Source organism: Austrofundulus limnaeus, unplaced genomic scaffold, assembly GCF_001266775.1.
Source record: "Austrofundulus limnaeus strain Quisiro unplaced genomic scaffold, Austrofundulus_limnaeus-1.0 Scaffold49, whole genome shotgun sequence".
NCBI classification, from domain to species: domain Eukaryota; kingdom Metazoa; phylum Chordata; class Actinopteri; order Cyprinodontiformes; family Rivulidae; genus Austrofundulus; species Austrofundulus limnaeus.
In genome coordinates this window covers 441,479-458,557 of record NW_013952451.1, presented here as the reverse complement: position 1 = coordinate 458,557, position 17,079 = coordinate 441,479, and the positions used below count along the sequence as shown (strand labels likewise).

The following is a 17,079-nucleotide window of genomic DNA, read 5'->3' as shown; positions in this document are numbered from 1 at the left end:
CACACACACACACACACACACACACACACACACACACACACACACACACACACACACACACACACTGCTTCTTTCATGTTTCTTTCTAAAAGCCTCCCTTTATTGTTCCCTCACATTCCTGCCCTATCTCCATTTCTCTGGCTTTCAGAGCGGGACCAGGTGCTAAGCTGGTGGAGGAGTGTGGCAGACATTCCCCATGCCTGAGTCATTGTTGTGGAGTGCCACCCCATGCCATGCCTGCTGCTATCTCCCTGTCTGGGTAATGTCAGGGGGATAAGACCCGGACACAGACCCAGCTCACAGACCTCAGCGGTTTTCAGCCGTCTCTCTGCCGGCCACGATTGCTGTGAGGTGACAGGAAACCTGAAACTAAAGGGTGAAAATTACAACCTGCAAACGCCTCACGCTCACCTGTGGAAATGATAATCCTGCTTACTTGTGTTTACATCCGAACCACACCCCCCAATGACTACTCCAATTTAAATCAGTGAGCAAATCTTACAAAGAAAAACTCTTCTGATCACTTCACCCATCCCTTCTCTTCTTATTTTGGAAATAAACAATCATCTGGCCCTCAGTGCATTCTCAGAAGCTTAGGTATCAAAAACAAAGCAGATTTTTTTTCTGCTTTGCACACAAAAGATAAAAAAAGACAGGAAAGGAAGGAAAGAAAACAGAACAACAAAGGTAAAAACATGCAGCCTCACCCTTTGCGGAAGAATCTTGTCTGCCATTTTCCTTCTCTTAGCACTAGAGACAGGGAGAGAAAGACAGAGAGAAAGAGGAAAAAGAGAGCATGTTACTATGGTGACTGATAGCGTAGCACCCAGGCCATCTGCTAAAATGCTGGGCCATATCCAGCACCCCAGCATCCCAGCTGTGTGTGTGTGTTTGTGTGTGTGTGTTCTGAAATGCAGCGGTCCACCTGGTGAGCCAGAAACTCTAACAGCCAAAACAGAGTCACAGCACACATCTCCTGCCCGACATGTTTTCACAAAACACGAAGAAACGACTGATGCCGCAGGTTAACAGGGCGTTTTAAAACGGGGATGCGTGTGTGGCTGTAATCGTAAGGTTTTTTTAATTACAGTCGAAGGACATTTAAACTCTCTGAAAATCTGTCGCCTGTATCAGGTTTTTAAAAAAGTGACATAAAGTTTGCTTTAAGTCAGGTCTACTGAAACATCTGCGGGACGCCTCGGCATGTGCAGCGATCCACGCACCTGCACCGCAAACAACGTAAATCTGGATACTTGTGTCATTTATTACGCAGAACTATTCCATCATTTATGTCATTAAATGGAGTTAAACTTTTGTCACGATTAAAAGGAAGTGCATCGTCTTAAAAAAACACAAAAACTAAGCCCAAATGAATAAGCAAAGTGTGGAAAAACCAACTTTCTCTTTGCTGATTCTAGAGAATTAAGAAGGTTAATCAGCGATCAGGTGCTGTTGATTGAATGCATTCATTAAGTGATTATCAGGAGGTGTGAGCGGCTCCATGACAGAAGGAGTTTTTGTGGTTTTTGTGGCTCTGAAGTACCCCAGGGTGCAAAAACAGCAACAGTCATCTTAGAGAAACAACTGGCATATTGATTTTGMCTTGTTTTATTTTAAAGGAGAATTAGAAGAAATCCTTTTCTCTCTCTAAAAAGATCAACATGGATTCATTTTACAAAACCAAGATTTCTCAAACCTAAAAAAAAAAAAAAATTCACGATCTCTTGTACTAAACATCAAGACTTCTAAACACTCCTGAATCAGATTTTACACACTGCTTCTTTTCTCTGACTTATCTTTTGTTAAATGTTTTTATACTGTTAGATATTTGTGTTTATATTTTAATAACCTGGTAACGACAAGAAGAGTGTTGTTCTGTTTACAGAAAAACTAAACACAAATCCTTAATTTTGATTTCTTAAGCCACGTTTAATTTGAATTATTTTGTGTYACATCTGAGTTTCCTGTCTTGCAGAAACTTGAATCCCGGTTAAGTTTGTGCAGTGAAGACATACAGCCAGGAGGTGGTGCTTACAATAAATAGATACATTTGAGGTGAAATATGAAGTTGAGGCAACTTCCTTTTTTCTCTAAACAATTGTTTAGCTCTCCAACCCACATGTTTTCCTGTTTCTGCTGAGGTTCTGCTGCAGATCTTCTATATTATTAAAAAAAACAAAAACAATCCTTGTTTCTTTGGGTACAGCTAAACAAAGATCCTGCCTCTGTGAAAACAYAATCCACCTGCCAACAAATTAAAATGTCACTGTTTAACATTTAGTTTAACCCAAGTGTAAAAYATTGGGTTAAAATGTTTCTAGACTTGTTTTTTTATGTGGATTATAATCCTTTTTAGTTTGTGTTGGAAAAAGTCTGAACCTAAAGATCAATCATTAATGGTGTGAATGCAGATTTAGCATTCACACAAGTTTGATCAGTGTTTTCACGTCTTTTATTTTTCTGTAGGTTTAGTTGCAAACTAACTGCCTCTGAACCGTTTGTGCTGATTTAGTTATTGGTGTATTTTCAAACCTTCAGCTCATTAAAGGCATGTGTGATCATTGCACTTCTGTTTTCTTTGTTTTTAATGTTTAGCTACAATTGTGTTACTTTTAGCTGTTAGCTAGTAATCCACTTGCTTTTGCTTTTAACTTGCACTTTGACAATTTAGTCTTTTAGCTAGCATTTTTGCTCATTTAATCTTTTACCTCATGTTCTGCTTCTTGTATCTGTAACGTTTTTTTTTTTTTCAGCTTCTTCAACACATTTCAGCAAAGTCACTCAGAACTCAACATTCACCACAATTTAAAGCAAAAACTATTGCAAGCTTGTATTTCTTTTGTTTTGAATTTGTGGACAAATGTCTGCAGGTGTTGATTGAACTCATCTCCTGGCTGTAGGTTAAAATTTAGTAAATGTTTAAAACAACTTTCTTTTTTTTTAATCTGACTGCTTTAAAGCAACTCTATCATTTTCTATTTTATTGTAGGGATGGGCAACAAYGGAAAATATTCAATATGGGTCATTTTGTTCAGTTTTGTTTTTCCAGAAACTGTAGATGAGTTTGTAAAAAAAGTGCAGTTCTTATGTTATTTTATCACTTTATGTGAAGCATTAAAGTCTGTCAGCATGCCAAGTGATAAAGTCTGGAAGGACAGTCGAAGGCTTCTGAAGTGCATTAAAAGGGACAAAAAAAAAACAACAATTTGCTATTTTACACTGTCTGAATGCTTATTCAAGACTGGACTCTYCTTTTCTAGCTGCACAAAACTGTTCCCATCATGCCATGCTCCAGCCCAAAGCATGCACCACTACGTTTTGGGGAGGCGGCCTCTCGGCCGGCGCCWACGTCTGACCGAAACAGTTCATTCAGGAGGGAGTGCTGAGGCTCAGGAGAAAGGCTAAAGAGGCCAGACTCATCAAACAAACGAAAAGGGACATGCAGCAGAATAAACTCCTACTTTGATCCAAGCGTGGGATCTGATTGGGGCTCTCTCATGTCCATCTGCCTCGCCGGCATCTCATTGGCTCCGGGGAATCCGACGGGCTTCCTGAGAATTGGTGAGGATTCGAAGGTTGTCCGATTAGAGTTATGGCGAGAAACACACTCAGTGGCAGCAATTAGGATGTCAGAGGGGAAACACCTGCTGGTTCAGGCTGTTTGGACGTCTCTGTGTGTGTGTGTGTTTAGGACGTGTGAAGTTCAAGGGTCTGTTAGTAGGGTGCACACTCTGCGACTCAGACAAGGCCAGGCATCAGGGATGGGGTGTCTAACTGAGTCCATGCTCGTGCTGCAGAGGAGGACCCTGGAGGCATCCCACTRGTCTGAGGGACGCGCTCGTCCAACAAGTTTTTTTTTTCCAAGAAACCAAAACAATCATGCTTCACACACAGAGACAGACAACACACAGATAAAAGGCAGACTGTGAGCACAGAGAGGGAGCGGAGCTGAATTTACCTCTGATTCAGCTCWGATTGTTGAAAGTCTCGATGCAGTGATGAACGTTTGGTGCAGGTGACACAAAACAATACAAGTGTAAGGAAAAACCTGTCTTCCTCTGCCTGAAAGCACTTTAACCCTGTTACCTTCAGGTGTTTATAAGTTTAAATATTCCTTTGAGATTTCCAAGAACAACATTTGTTGCTTTTCCAACACAAATTTCTCTCTCTTCTTCTTTGATTTCCTTGTAAATTCATTCAAAAGTTAAATAAACAAATAGAGCCCAACATTTTAAAAGCAGACTAGAAAATTACATGTATTGTTTATTTTTTTCCAAGCTGGATATTTTGATTTTGCTTTTGTCACTGAGTGCGTTATAATCAGATGAATGAGGGGAAAGAAAACAATTGTTTTAAAATAAGCCTCTAAAAGTAACAGCTTGTAACATTAGTTTCTTTAAACTTCAACAAGTCTGCCATTAATCTCTAAATAATTCAGCCTTTTTGTTGGTTTTCTTTTATTCATTTTGATCAGTTAAAAATACGACTTAACAAATCACCACCATCTGTCTGTGGGCCAACTGAGGAGAGAAACACAACATATTTGAGTAAAACTGACACTCAGTTAGTCTGAAGCTCTAGTCTGAGATCTGTGTTRGTTCGCCTAAAAAAACTTTTTATCATCGATTTCCAAAAGCTGAAAGGTGGGCAATGATGTTTTGAGCCTTTGTTAGCACAATATCTCCTGAACCACTGGATGAATTTTATTGCAACTGATGAATGGATGTACAACTGGTTAACTTTCAAAGTCATCCTATTTCAAGATGGCTGCCACAGCAGATTTTAGCTAGCACAGAAACGTCTGTAACTCTGTCAAATTTGCAAATATCGAGCTGAACTTTGGTGTGGTAGTAGCTGAAAGTTATGTCTCAACTAGCCTCTGTCTTTAATCCTTACGGCGCTCTTTAAATCCAGAGCAGAGAGTTTATGTTTCTCCACAAAGCAGACAAGAGAAAATAAGTGAATACTTTCTAGGACACTGGGTTAGGTGTTTACACCACGCAGCAGACTGGAGTTAAAATTTCTATTTTTGGCAGCGTTAGCTCGATGTGGTAAAAGCTTGGCCCCGAAGGTCTCGGTGACATTGCGAGCACAGGTGGTCCGCCGTCGGCTGGAGGCGGCGTGGGGGTCGGAGCTGGGGAAGGAGGATGTGAAGCGTCGACCTGTGTGCCAGAGAGGACGCACGCGACCTGACAAATGGACGGACGAGACAAAGACGCCTGGACGGGTCACCCTGGCTGATCGATCAGCGAGCTCTCTGAGGGGTTGAGACCCCCGCCCCCGACGCAGGGCAGCATTTCCTCCGAACTGTTCGACAAGCCTGTTTAATTGTAAGTGGATCAATGGGGCTGCAGATAGTGAGGGAATGAAACAGAGAGGTCTTCTGAGTGTGCACATTGATCGCTTCTCTAATGAGCACACCTGACACACACTGGTCTCACTGTACACATCCAGTGATACTCTSTGTGTGTGTGTGGACGGGTATATCATYACATARGAGGACCGTTTTAAGACAAAACACCTACATGTGGGGACCACTGATACATATGGGAACCTAAGCGGAGTCCTGTTTAGTTTAAAAGCCATTGGTGGGATGGTGGTTTGGTTTACCAAGGAGTGAARTGAGTTTAGGTTAGGGTCAGGTATGTACCTGTGAGGTTAGTTTTAGGGTAGGGGGTCAGTGTTAGGCTGTAGAAATTAATGYAAGTCAATGGAATGTCCCCATACGTATAGGTGGGCACAGCTGTGTGTGTTTATGAGTCAGACGGTAGACGAGCTTCAACGTCTGCAGCAGATGCACTCTAAAAACAAAGTCATGATGTTTGMTGGTAGAACTTAACATAAAAGCATGTTTCAGCATAAAAAAATAGGTCGTCTACATTTACACGCTTCAGTGAGTTGGCTATTTAWTTTTACAAGTCAGAGGACAACAAAAATAAAAAGTAACCCTTAAAGATTTGAACACATTAAACAAATATGTTTGACTTCACTCAACAACAGAAAATATTGAGTTTGTACAACATAAAAAGTTGCTTTAGGAACTTCAAAAATAAACTGACCAGATATTTGTAAGGACGATATATATAATATGGTAATTTGGAGTAACTTGATTACACATTTTCTTTAAAAATAAACAGGAACATTGTTTTCCACTTAACTCAGTTACATGGAATTTGTTGACATAATTTGGTTAAGTAAATCCAAAAATCTGTTTTTTGAGTGTAATGCAATATGTCAACTTAATATTACAAAAATATCTAAATTAATATTAGGTTGCTTCAATTTAATCATGCTTTGGGATGGAGCTGGGCGATATAACCCAAATTTTATATCACAGTATTTTCAACAATTACACCGGTTTCACGGTATTTGACTATATTTTTTTCCTCACAGCTCAGCTGATAATAAAATGTACAAACTTTGCTTATTGATTTTTTCTTTTACTGTATCTCTGTTTCACTGTTTCCCTCCTCTTATATGTCTTTTCTTCTTTGCCTTGTTGTAGACAGTAATCATGCATTTAGGTCCGATTGTGAAGGGTTGAGAAAAAAATCATTATCTGGTCTACCGTTGTGTGTTAATAAAACTTAAAAGGATGACTCACTTTGCACACCAGTCAACTTCGCTACATTACAAATCTACTTCTCCCCGGGCTTTTCACAATAGAAGCACGCTAGAGTCTCCATGCAATAACATCTCCGTTATTACGTAGCAAGTTAAATCTAACCATGCACGACACTGAAGAGTTGTTTACTATTCAGCGATGGTGAAAACGGGATTTATTTTTTACGTCAGACCATATAAGTGGCTAAAACACATCACCCACCACCAGTTGTTCCAACAATAACGTTAGCATGCTATGCGCTTAGCAGTGCTGCGTGGAAACGTGTCCTTAGGGAAACAGTTCACTGACGGCCGRGACGAAATGTTCCGCACGTGTTCAGGCTATTTACACCGGTATTCAGAAAAGTCATATCATAACAAAAATAAAAACCTGTTTTCGGTACAAATGGTATACCGCCCAGCACTACTTTGGGAGCTCAAAGTAAATATTGTTTGTTTGTAGGTAACTGAAAAAGATCAGTAGAAATTGTTGCAATTTTTTTTAAAGTTGAGCCAACAAAACATTTTTAGAGTGTGTGCAATGAGACCAAACATGAAATTCAGGCTCCCACTCTGCAAAGATTAACTACCTAAAAATAAATTAAAAATACTAGATTATAATCTGAATCTTCTCAAATTAAGGGAAGTGATCTGCCAGTGCATGAAGCCAACTGCACTTGGTAATAATCTGACACATTCTGCTCTTGTTTAGTGTATCAGCCTCAAAACCAGATCAGTAATACTTCTTTGCTATACAAAAGACTAAGACTTGGTTAAGACATGGTTAGATGCAGTGCATGCATGGCGGCGATGTGGATGAAGGAAGCGACGAGCCGGGAAATAAAATTAAAAAAGAGATGTAAGGTACTAAGAAGTGGGAGAGAGGAAACACACGTGTGAAAACAAAGAGTGAAAACGAGACACACAAAGGCCATGGTTTCTTTTTGTTCTAACACATGACTTCTGAGGTACGAGTGGGAAGATTTCTAACAATCAGAGTGGAAACTGAGCATCCAGCTTCTGGACGGTGGRGCTTTGCTTTGCTCTTCTGTTCTTTCTTTCTAAACAACAACGAAAAAGTAAAGCGTGTTAAATTTATGACGGCCTTTAAGAGGAGTGATCCACTGAATAAARTCTTATGTTTCTGATTCATAATCAGGTTAGAATCTTAAGTGCTGTAATCAACAGCCTTGGCTTTATTGTACTGATTTATTACAACTTCTAACACGCTTAATTAAAGCGGTAAGCTAGAAACAAACAGTACACTTATCAAAACATGATTATTCCTAGAACTGATTAGGCATTAGAGTACTCTGCAGTCATACATTTAGCCGTATCTGATTAAAAAATAAATTTAAAAAGCACCTAAATTCAACCTAAAAAAATAGTCATTGTATGAAAATTAAAACTGAATTACACGTCAAACTAAAGCTTTGCTCTTGTTAAATGTTCCAGTTTGCTGATTTAGTTTTCGTCATTTCAAATGGACAAAGCGTGCAAAGTGATTCTTCTTTTTTTCCGTCTGCAGACAAAGACCTGCTGAGAACATCTGTGATCTCAGTCAAAGGGTGTGAATTTCAAAAGACTGTAGAGCTTATTTATGCTACCTGCCAGCAGCAAAGCAGTTTAAAAACCTAAGAAGCAAAAGAACTGGTAAAAATATCTGAAATACGTATCTGAGAACAGGGAAAAAGGTCAGTTTAAGCGACGTGCCGTCAGTAATACACCTTTGGTTTTTAAGCTACGAGACAAAATGTCTGCAGAGCAAAGACGTCTAGTGAGGTGTGAGGTATTTTAAAAGGTGTCACCATTAGGTGAGACCTAAACAAACCAACCACAGAGGAAGTGAAACGCCTTAAAGTCTAATTAAAATCCTACTCCTGACACATTTACCCAGCTAATAACTGATGTGTTGGCTGTTTTTTTCTTGTTTCGGWTACCGCTTAAAAACACCCAGCAGGTTTTATTTTACGACGCTGAAGTGATAGTTCAAACCTTTTAAAGTGGAGTTCTCCAACAGTTATAAACAGTTAATATCTTACCTGTTGTACATAGCGCTTTGAATGACTTCAGATTAGCTAATTACATTTGCATTTCTTTAACTAACTCTATTTTTTAAATTAATATAGCTAGTAGAGGTGCAACGATACAGAAAATTCACGATTCGGTTCGGTTCAATATTTTAGTCTCACGGTTCAATATTTTTTCAATACAAAAAAGAAAAAAAATCCAAGCCCATTTTAAGTTGTAATTTATTTAAATTAAGTATGAACATTTGTTTAACCTCAAAAGTACAGTTTTTAAATTAAAAGTTGCTGAAACAGCAAGTTTATCAGTGGATCTGTACTTGAAAATGCAGCCTAGGTGGAGTAGTCGAACACAGATCCACTGATCCTTCAACACAGAGCATCTTCAGAAGACAAGCTGATAAAATAAATTTAAATAATCTGTATTGTTCGATACAAGTGTGTATTGCACCTAAACCACTGTATTGAACAGTTTGATACGGGTACATGTATTGTTGCACCCCAAATAGCTAGTCTAGCTAATTTATTTTAAAAACTGTTTATCCAGCTCCACCTTAAATGGTTTGAATAAATAAACACTAGCTAACTAGTTTTACATTTCTTTAACGGGTGTCAGCTCATAGTTTATCACTGATGAAGCCTTTRTCCAGAGGTCCACGGTGAGGAACTTAAATCCCTTTTGTTCACTGTCCACCTGCCCCCACATCTTTCCAGCCCTGGCTCACTTTGTACCCACTTCATTCAGATTACTGGACTCAGATTTGAACTGCCCCGTGTTTAAAGTGAAACCACAACCGGTGTCGTCTCAAACCTCTCATTTATCACAGAAGAACACATAAAGGAGAGTTTGCATGCAGGCCATGCAGTGTTGTGTTTGGAGGCGAAGGTGGACTGAAGCTGGACTCACTTCCTGGCTCGGTTCTGTACGGCCTGCTGCTGCTGTTGCTGCTGCTGCTGCTGTTGCTGCTGCTGCTGCTGGACCTGCTGGGACGGGGCGGGCCTCTTGCGGCTGGGCTCCATCACCGGGGAGGGCAGGCCGGGCCGCACCGCCGGACTCCCGCCATACGGTGGGCCGGGGGGGCCCATGGGAGCTCCCTGGTGGGGCATCCTCGCTCCAGACGGCATGCCAGGACGCTGAAAAGGTGGCGGAGCAGAAAGGATGTCAGAGTATGCATGTGGATATTTTCTGGTGCGCTACTTAAGAGTTACTAAAAATAAAATCAAGGAATCATCAGATCAGCTGCTGCTTGTTTGAATCTCCTCGCAGAGAATTATTATTTATATTAAAAAAATCTTCTTTTCTGAAACCAATCCATTAGTTTGACCTAGAAAAATACTAACAAATCACTGCACATGCTCAATGCTTGTGTAGTATTTCATCAGAAAAACTATTTGGCACAAGTTATTGTGGTGCTAATGCTCACATGGAACTGATGCTAACCTGGAGCTAACACAAGAAGAGAGCTAAAGCAAATGCTAAATGTGACATAGAGTTAAAGCTAATGCTAATGTTGAGCTAACGCTTACACAGAGCTGATTTGGGGTTGACGTGAAGCTAACACTAACAATAATACTAATGTGGAACTGACATCAATGCTAATGCTAATGCAGAGCTAACTCTAACGCAGAGTTAAAGTGAATGTTAAAGTGGAGCTAACACTTACGAAGGGCTATTGTTAACAGTGATGTTGCGCTAACACTGACAGAGCTAAAGCTAATGCTAACGTGGAGCTAACACTTATGCAGAGCTTTCATTAATGCTGATGTGGAGTTAACATGGAGCTAACACTAATGCTAATACTAATGTGGAACTAACACTAATGTTAAAGCTAACACTACTATAGTAGAGGTGGAATCCAAAAAAATGCTGAGAGGAAAAGACACGAGGCGTGGCTGTTAAAATGTTGACTGATGATTTGTAAATATAACTCAAAGAATACAGGGTAACTAATTAAGAGTCAAAAACATGCAAGTGCAATTGACATCTATTAATCATCATAATAATCGTTATRGGCTAAATGCCACAATTAATCATAATGAATTTTTTGCTGATATTGRCCAACCCTAGTAGGAATATCAATCAAGCTTTTATATTAATATAATTTACTTGCCAAAAAACTTTTGTCATCATTTGCAAAACATTTAAGTTCCTGCTGAACACATGTAGAAATAAACAATAAACAGAAGTGAGCTGTTTTATTTTGTCTGTTTTGAGCAAAAAATAAAACTTTATTGCCATACAATACCACAAACAAAAGCAGAAACCTCGTGTCTTTTTATCATCTTCTCCTAACAAAAACCCTTTTAACGTCCAAACATCTTCCTAACAGTGCAGACAGTCTGTAACTCACTTCCTGATGAGGGGGGCGCTCACCTGTTCCTGTCATTCCCYTTGGAACAGCTGCCTCCTGCCTAAAGGCGTTTATTGTCTGAAACTTGGTGCCATTTGTGGAGGGAAAAAACCCAAACCCAAAACTATCCAGCTTAGAGACTGACGTCTGCTTCTGATGGACTTCATATTGAGCAATCCGAGATCTGCCTTATGTTATACATTTTAAATCTGCCTGACAAAACAACAGGAAAGATGAAAAATYATAATAATAAAAACTTCCTGTATTTTTTTATGGTTTGTAGTCTCTACAGAGGATTAGTGCGCATGCAAACACACATCCAGACTGATCTTTAGACTGTCCACACAGACCCACTGAAAACAAACAAAAACACTGCGAGGGTAATTCAAGATTTTAAACCGTGACTAAATGCACCAAATGCTTGCGTTCATGGACACATTCAGTCACTAAAAGRAGACTGTGACATCATAAAACGGGCTGATCTAATGCGTGCCCTTTGAAAAGGAGATATCTTATGATAAGAAGCCTGAACAGACGTTGCTGTCACTCTGAGGCTGGGAGTTTGTTGAGCTGAGGGGGGATGTAGAGGGGGTCTCTCTGAAGAGGAGGGGATAAAACAACATATGGTCTGACCCTCCTCCTGCTTAGACTCTGTCACCTCGTGGAGTCTTAAAACTCTTTGGTTTACTGCCCACTTCTCTGAATTAGACAATAAAACGGGCATCAGGCTGGACTCTCAGCAGACGGCCGGTCGTCTGGAAAGTTTGAGCTCTCCAGATACCAGGTCCAGAAATCCATAGCTGGATAATGTAAACCCACACAAACACAACGAATACCCACAGTCTATAATCTGACCTGCTGAACTGACTCCAACACTCTGCCCGGAGCTCTGCCAGCCAGCCGGGCAGCGATCGAATTGGCCATGTGGACGGCTATCTGAGAAGAGTGTTGGCATCTCAGTCGGGCTGAGGGGGGTTTAAACTTAACCCACGCAGTATAAACCTGTACTAAAAGAGGATTTCTGGATTGTTACACAGCACCAAGCAGCTCCTTCAGTGGGATGTTTAATTTCAGAAGTTATTTTAATTTGTTTATTGTTCGCAGATTTGGCTACAACCATTGGCTAAAGTATCCTCATTGGGTAGTCTGTCTTCCTCCCACAAACCAAAAACCATGCATGTTAGGTTAGGTTGTTATCTTGGTTAGTTATCTCAGTTTTCTGTTCAAAGAGTTTAAAGTTAGAGGCTTTAGTTTAGACAACTTTAGACAAAAAAGTTAGAAGCTTTAGTTTTTTGTCTAAAGTTTTGGATATACAGTCCACCATGTATAGGACATGGTCCACATTGGGTCCACATTGGGGTCCTGTGAGTAGAAGTTTTCATGTTTTCACACTGGATTTGCTCAACCCCAGTTTGAGGGTTTGTGCATTGAATGTAGGAATGACAATGTTGCAATTTATTTACCTTTAWTCAACCAGGCAAATCCCATTGAGATCTACTTTGCAAGGGATGCCTAGCATGTATGTTTTTAATCTGTGGTAGGAAACAAGAGTACCCAGAGAAAACCCATGCAAGAATGAGGAGAACATGCAAACTCCTCACAGAAAGACCCCYGATCCAAACAAGGGATTGAACCGAGGACCTTTTTGCTGTGACGGTGCTAACCATGCTGCCAATGATACCGTTATGGATGTAGACAATAGACAATTGCATCGTTCGGAAGATATTACTTSTATCCAAAGCGTTTGAGCTGGAAGTTCAAGGTGTGGCGATCATGGGTCACGATTGCAACTTTTGCTGAAGTATTGACAAACCAATGCCTACCCATCACCTCTGCGTGTGTAGTAGTGATGTGTTGCAGTGGGGTTAAGGTAGTGTGCCATTTAGAAATTTTTGATATTTCTCTGAGACCACATGTATCCGTTGTTTCACCTCTATCTAAATTGTATCTGAGTGAGTGAGAGCATGAATGATTAATCCAATGGTGTGATAAACCAGTCTGTAACAGCTACATGTAACCATCCCTACTTTTGACAGATATAAGGTGGTGAGTAGTTGCTCAGGTCTGTTTAAATGATCATCACTTGCTAACTTTACAGAAGAGTTCATCCCAGATGTAAGAAAATATTGATGCACTGAAATATTGTGATATTTCATTTTCTGATACTGTATCAATTCTCAAAACACTGTAGCTTGTATTTTACCCTCTGACTTCTAGTTGGCAGAGGTCAGCTCTCCATTTGGCTCCTCTACTTGTGAGGAGCCTGAGGATCTAATGCTAGCTCAAACATTAGCATTGTGAGTAAATGTTAGCACTAAGTACCGATGGCTGAGTCTGAGTGGATTAGACCAACACCCAATGCCTTCAAAGCTGAGGTGTGGACTCATTTTGGGGTTCAAAATAAAGAAGACAGTAAGGATGCATGGTGTGCTCTTTATACTGAGTTTTTTTAATATTAGAACTTTGAGGGGGAAAATGGCAATATGTCATCTTAGTTATCGTAATGCCATATATCACAATGTGTCATGATCCCTGTGTCGTGATATGAATCATATCACCAAATTATTTCCAATACACACAGCCCTAATCAGAATCAACATCTTCTCATTAACCTCTGGAGTTAAATCACATAAATAAAGTGTAAAAAATGAAACTAAATGAGAATAAAACTCACCAGAAACAGTAATTTCTCTGCATGGCGCATGTTTCAAAGTGACGACTGTGCTGCAAGGTCTGTGAATTATTGTGGACTAACCAAGGTAACCAGCCCACTGTGCTTTGAAAGTCAAGCACTGGATTTCTTTTCTTTTTACTTTCCACCCTTATGTCACCCTTAAATTCAATTTCCTTCATTATTGTTTTAGAGTTAAGCCGATATTGAAACTATTTTCACAGTTACATCCCACTCAAATCCAACATATTAACAAACATTGGACAAACTCATCCATCAAGATGGAAACAAAGATCTGACTGTTTGGGAGATGAGAAATTTTCATTAACYTTTGCACAAAATGTGCAAAAAAAAAGTGTCAGTGTGTCATTTTATGTTTTGGCTTATCAGGATTTTCTCACAGAGCCCTGGAAGGATTTTCCTTCAACCTCACTGACCTCCAACTCCTACAAGAGCCACAGACAGCTGGGAGGTAAGAAAGATAATGAGAGAGACCGTAGCCTAACCATCAGCCATAACTGTAACTTTCTGCATTTTGTTTTTTTTTACGTTTTATGTGTGCAAACACATCTGAACGTACGTTTTTCACATCAAAAAGACCCCCGCCTTGATTTGCCCATGAAAAGACAGAAAACGTCACCACTTGCCACAAGCTGACAAACCGAGCCAAATCACCTCCTTTAGTGTAAATATTTCTTCGTTTTGCAGCTCAAACACCCAAAAAGAACCGCCGCAACCATTACAACAAGACTTTTTCATCTTTGAGCGCYGATGAAAAGGAGGACGGAGAGGAAAATAAGCAGAGGGAAATATTTGGTTTAAAGCAGCCAGAGACTCATCAAGGTTAATTGGTCTGTTGAGAGGACAGACTCATCTGGCTCATCAATCACCTGCGCCATTGTTTCCTAAAATGTGTCAACGAGCGCAGGGCTTCAGCACCAAACCCCCCCCCCACTTTAATGACTCTTCCTGCCTGAGATGCAACACCTCACCTGCTTTATAAATCTTAGAGCAGAATCAAGTCAAACGTATTCTACTACAGACACGGTACATCTGAGGGAATTTAGATGGTGTTGATGACAGCGTAAAGGGCTCGACACACGGGAGGCGACGTCGCTCGCTCTCCATTCATTTCCTATGGAGCCTGTGCGGTGAGGCGACAATCGCTTGCCCTCCTCCAGCTAAGCGACCGGCGAAAATGGTGCATGTGAAATTTCACGCTTGTAGACGTGCACACGCGAGCTTGTGACGCAACATATGAAAGTTGAAAAATGTTCAACTTTTGTCGCTGTCGCTTAGCGTACAACCAATCAGCGAGGGTTTCATTGACTGACCAATGAGAGGAGAGTATGCTACACACTGCCGTTAGCTAACACTTTCACCAAGGGATTACTAAAAAGCTTTGTGGGAATTTATTGGCACCAGGGTGAAGTTTATGGTAAGTTTTTCCTCATAAAACTGTATCTTGATGTGTGTTTGTTTTTCAATATCATTAGCATCGCAAGATTTGTTTAGTTTACACGTCAGTAATGCACACCCGCCTTCAGAGTCAAGAACCAATCAAATTTTGTGAAGACAAGCGACCTGAGAGCGCGATTCAAAACGCTGCGATCGCTATCGCGTCCCGTGTGTCGGGTTTCACCCGGCTGCGATGACAGCCGCTAATCGCTGTAGTTTGTCGCTGCCCGTGTGTCGAGCCCTTAAGACAAAAAACAAAAGCATAAACAAATATATATTTGGTTTTATTTGAATTCCTAACCTTTAAGTTCTTCAAATCATCAATGAAACACTGAGATAATTGATTCCAACAAAAAAAAAAGTTAGGCATGGATAACATAATAAATGGATGTCCCGGCTGCTGCCACGAGGTGGGTGTTTGGCTTTGTCTGTTAGCAAAATATCTCATGAAACACTGAAAATCTTAACCAAAGTCTCAGAAAGTAATCGTTGGACGCACAACTGTGTAACTTTATAAGTCAAGATGAACGCCACAGATTATTGACCTTAGCCAACACAAGAATGTTAATAATTCAGTTAATTTTTCAGATGAGCTCAAATTTGGGGTGGTAGTAGCTGAGAGTAATCCCAAACACATACTCTGAGCACTAATAAATTTTAAACAATCTTTATTTAAAGTTTCGGCATAAAAGGCGACAGTCTCTGGACGTGTCTACGAAGTTTGTGTATTTGTTGTAAAACTTTGACTCGTTTTATTTTTATTTTATTTTTATTTTTTCTTTTGGGGTGGGGGTGTGGTTTAAACCCGAACTGATGCTCGCTAACTTTTTTGATTTTTAAGATGTAAAAAACCAGAAATTTAAAAATTATACTTAATTTTACCTTACCTTTTCCTAACAATTAAAAATAAACACCTTTTTTTAAACTGGGCAAGTAAATAATCTCTAGAATTTGATTCACATTCCTAAAAGAGAGAACCTGTAAATAAACTAACAGGCTGAAAAACCAAACGTAATCAGGAGATGAATCTGCATCCCTCTGAGTGATAATTATTCCAGTGAAGAGCTGTAATTACTCCTGTTTATTAAATGTCAAGTAATCATTCAGATATTTCTGTCTGACATCATTCCATCTCATTACCTCATTAGCTTATATTAAACACTTTTGTCTCATTTGTTGTTTCTCGCACTCATCTGGTCACAATTTTCTTGGAAAAAAAATACGGAAGTTGAAACAGTTTTGTTAAAGAATTTATTTATTACTAAAATGACTATGATCTTCACATAATTAATTTAAAATGGGCAACAATTGTTTAAAAAAGTAGAAGAAATTATGTCTGATTATCTGTTGTAATGTAATATTAAACTGTCAACGAGTTTAAAAAGTGCTTATTTTATTAAATGAAGACATCAGCTGAAAATATGACCTTGACCTTAACTGACATTGTCACACTTATTAAATAATTACAGAAGAAACAGGCAAATTAAGCCAGATGTTTTTAAAAAAATGCTGGTTCTCTCTTACAAAAAGGATATTTCTTGCACTGACTAGTAAAATTAGACCCTTAGAAACACCAGATTGGGTGAAAACTGCCACGAATGTTGAAAACGAGCGGAACGTGTGGAAGAAAACTCTGAGGTTTTTCTGTGCTTCTTATCAAAACAAACCCCCCTCCCTCCCTCTCCCCTCCGTGTGCAGCCATGAGGCTTATAGTAACAGCTGCCTAACCTCGAACCGTGAGCAACACTTGACATTTCATGCTAGCTTTCAGATGAATGGGCTGATTGTTCTGCGTGATCTCCAGGACCGTTCCTTCGTCTTCCACACAACCTGTGTCATCCGTTGACCTTACGGGTTCAGAGCCTTGCACGGGCCAAAAAAGCATGACTCCTGGAAGGCTACTCTGTAAGAATCCCCACCACCAACACACACACACACACACACACACACACACACACACACACACACA

At 39.8% G+C, this 17,079-nt stretch overlaps 1 protein-coding gene across 7 annotated transcripts in view; it reads right to left on the bottom strand.

The window, feature by feature from the left end:
• The window catches only part of smarcd3b (SWI/SNF related BAF chromatin remodeling complex subunit D3b), a 49,102-nt gene that overhangs the window by 16,850 nt on the left and 15,173 nt on the right, over positions 1–17,079 (bottom strand). For 4 of the 7 annotated variants that reach the window (XM_014008339.1, XM_014008340.1, XM_014008342.1 and 1 more), the window contains exons 2-4: positions 9,538–9,764; positions 3,462–3,551; positions 708–750 (exon numbers count right to left, since the gene is read on the bottom strand). In XM_014008339.1, coding sequence (XP_013863793.1) covers positions 708–750; positions 3,462–3,551; positions 9,538–9,764 — 360 coding nt within the window. The remainder of the gene's footprint in view (positions 1–707; positions 751–3,461; positions 3,552–9,537; positions 9,765–17,079) is intronic. The other 3 variants (XM_014008341.1, XM_014008344.1, XM_014008346.1) reach the window with 1 other exon arrangement.